The 2661-nt window shown below is 36.0% G+C and overlaps 1 protein-coding gene across 1 annotated transcript; it reads right to left on the bottom strand.

Annotated features, from left to right (window-relative positions):
• Positions 1–1077: 1077 nt before the first annotated feature.
• Positions 1078–2307, bottom strand: LOC102905431 (lysophosphatidic acid receptor 4-like). Its single transcript, XM_015986985.3, is given in 2 exon segments — positions 1078–2099; positions 2102–2307. Coding segments are annotated over 2 exon segments (1200 nt in total). The 5' UTR covers positions 2280–2307.
• Positions 2308–2661: the final 354 nt, after the last annotated feature.

The following is a 2661-nucleotide window of genomic DNA, read 5'->3' as shown; positions in this document are numbered from 1 at the left end:
TTATTTGTTATTTTTTTTTCCTTTTCTAGTTTTGTAAATTTTTTATTGATAATTTTCCTTTTTGTTTCTTTTATTATATACATTTTTTTCAATATGCTTTCGACCTGAGCACACATTCAGTAGCACCTTGGCTACAATGTGCTCCATAATCTAACAGTAAAGAGTATATATTTCAAAGTTACAGCTATGTAACCCCTACCTAAAAAACTAATACAAGCTATAAAAGATCTTGCTGCTATTATTTTGTTCACTTCTCTTTTCAACTTGCTCCCGACCTGGGCACAAATACTGTAGCTCTGTGGCCGTACTGTGTCCCAACATTTAATATGAAGAATAAATATTTTCTAAAAGTGAGTCTCTACCCCCACAAAGGATAAGTGGAAGTTTTAAGAAATAATGTAGTGTTGCTTAAAGTATTTTTAAATTGACACTGTAATTTTATGATTTTTTTTCCATTTTCACCTGCTAGGAACATATGTAGCAACTTTCAAGATCAGCAATTTCATAGGAAAATTCTAGTATTGTTTTAAGAAGAAAGTTTTAAAAGCTGACACTGATTGTGGTTATATATGTGTAAATGCTGTCTATTTTCCAAATTTTCCCACCCATATTCATTCAAACACTTTATTTCTGTTTTCATAATCTAGATAAAATTTGCCAATCCTTTTAAATTCAACACATTTCTCTTTCTCAACATGTCCTATTAACATTAGGGAAAAATAAGTTCTTTTAGTAAAATAAATTCCGTGATAATTCAAAAAAGGAAAAAAAATAGCAGTATATATCAGTAGTAACACAAACATTTTAAAATAATCCCTGAATTTGTTCTATATTTATAGGCCCAACCCAATTACCAAAATCACTGGAATGTCTTTTTTTTTTAAGTTTTAAAGTAACCCCCACATCATTAAAAGTCAAAAACAATCACTGGTCACTTATATAATGAAATTTCAACTCAACAAAAGAATCTGATGATCTGGTTTAGTTGCTGTAATTAGACTTGACCTATAATTAATGAACAAAACAGAATATGTACAATAAGTGTTCAAACAAATGTATCTGACTGTATTTGGTACATTAATCTATTTTCGGCATCATTAGCTTCAATTTTTTCTTCTTATTTATAGCATAGGAAAAATCATAGGAAATACCATAGCTGAACCTGAAAGACAAGAAGGTGGATTCCAGCATTAATTCACCACCATTATTTGTTGTTTGATCACTAACTTCCTCTTGAATAGCTGGAAGGGAAGGCTTTGGGGTCAGGGGTGTTTCAGTCTTAAACAGGGACTCCATCCTTATATGTGTATTGATATAGAAGGATTTCTGAAAGGATTCAAGGGTGAAATAATAGATAAAAGGATCAAAGCAACAATTCAGAGTTGCAAGGCACAAGGTAATTGGGTACATTATCTTTGCAAACCTTTCCAATAAGCAATTAGTAATGGCTTGGGAGCATAACAAGGCATATAAAAAGAGAACAGAGTTGTATGGTACAAAGCATACCACAAAAACTGCCATATGTACTGTGATCATCTTCAACACTTTTTTCTTATTGGTCCCGATTTGAGACAATGTTGCAGGCTTGCGGAGGGTTCTCAGCACCACAGAAGAGCAAGAAACATTCAAAATCAGAGGAATGATGAACCCAACAACTTCAATGAATATGGTGATCTTGGACAGGTATGTCTTCCACACACGTTTGGAGAAGCCCTCAAAGCAGGTGGTGGTCCCATTGTTGACATTAGTGATGGAGAACAAAGAGGCTGAAATACCACCGCTGAGGACTAGGATCCAGACTCCAGCACACACAATGGCAGAATTCCTCCTGGTCCTAATGGTACGAGATCAGAAGGGATAGACAATGGCTAGGAAACGATCCACACTAATGCAGGTGAGGAAAAGCATGCTCCCGTAGATGTTGGTGAGGAAGGTGGTCCCTGAGATCTTACAAAGGGTGTCACCAAAAGGCCAGTGGCGATTAAAGTTGTAAAATATTTTGAAAGGTAGGGTACAGACAAAAAGCAAATCAGAGAGAGCCACATTGGTGATGAAAATAGCAGTCTCACTTCTCACTTTCAAGTGGAAGCAGAAGACAGAGAGGCACTGTTGGTTATAAGACCCAGAATGAACACAACACTATAGACAGCACCATTCAGATTATACTTGAAGGAATCATCAACAATGCAAGTATTATTGGCAGTTGCATTGCCCAACCTGGGTCTGAGACTTGAATTTAAATCTTGGAACTGAAAGTCAATAAATCTTCTGTCACCCATGGATTTTTTTTTCCCAGAAAGCCTGCTAGATGCACTCTGAGATTAAGGACCAGTAGAGAATGCTTTCTTCATTAGTTCAAACCAAATTCTGGCACCAAATTTTTCTGAGACTTGGATAATCAATGAATTTTCTGAAGGCAGACGATCAAGGATTTCCTTAATTGAGAACCCAAAAAAGAGTGTTCTAGATGAGAGAATGTGCTCATGCCTGTGGATAAATAGCTAATAAACATGTAAACGGGCAACTCGCACTTTGGAAGTGCATATTTTTATCCATTAAAAACAAAAAAACAGGGAAAGGTTAGCCCAGCCCAAAGGAGCAGAGTCTGGGCTGCTGCAGCTCCTTACTGCAAACCGCTCATTCTGAAAATGTGAGCTTATT

Source organism: Peromyscus maniculatus, chromosome X (genome assembly GCF_049852395.1).
Source record: "Peromyscus maniculatus bairdii isolate BWxNUB_F1_BW_parent chromosome X, HU_Pman_BW_mat_3.1, whole genome shotgun sequence".
NCBI classification, from domain to species: Eukaryota; Metazoa; Chordata; class Mammalia; order Rodentia; family Cricetidae; genus Peromyscus; species Peromyscus maniculatus.
Note: the sequence above shows the minus strand (reverse complement) of the source record. Positions and strands in the feature narration are given on the sequence as shown.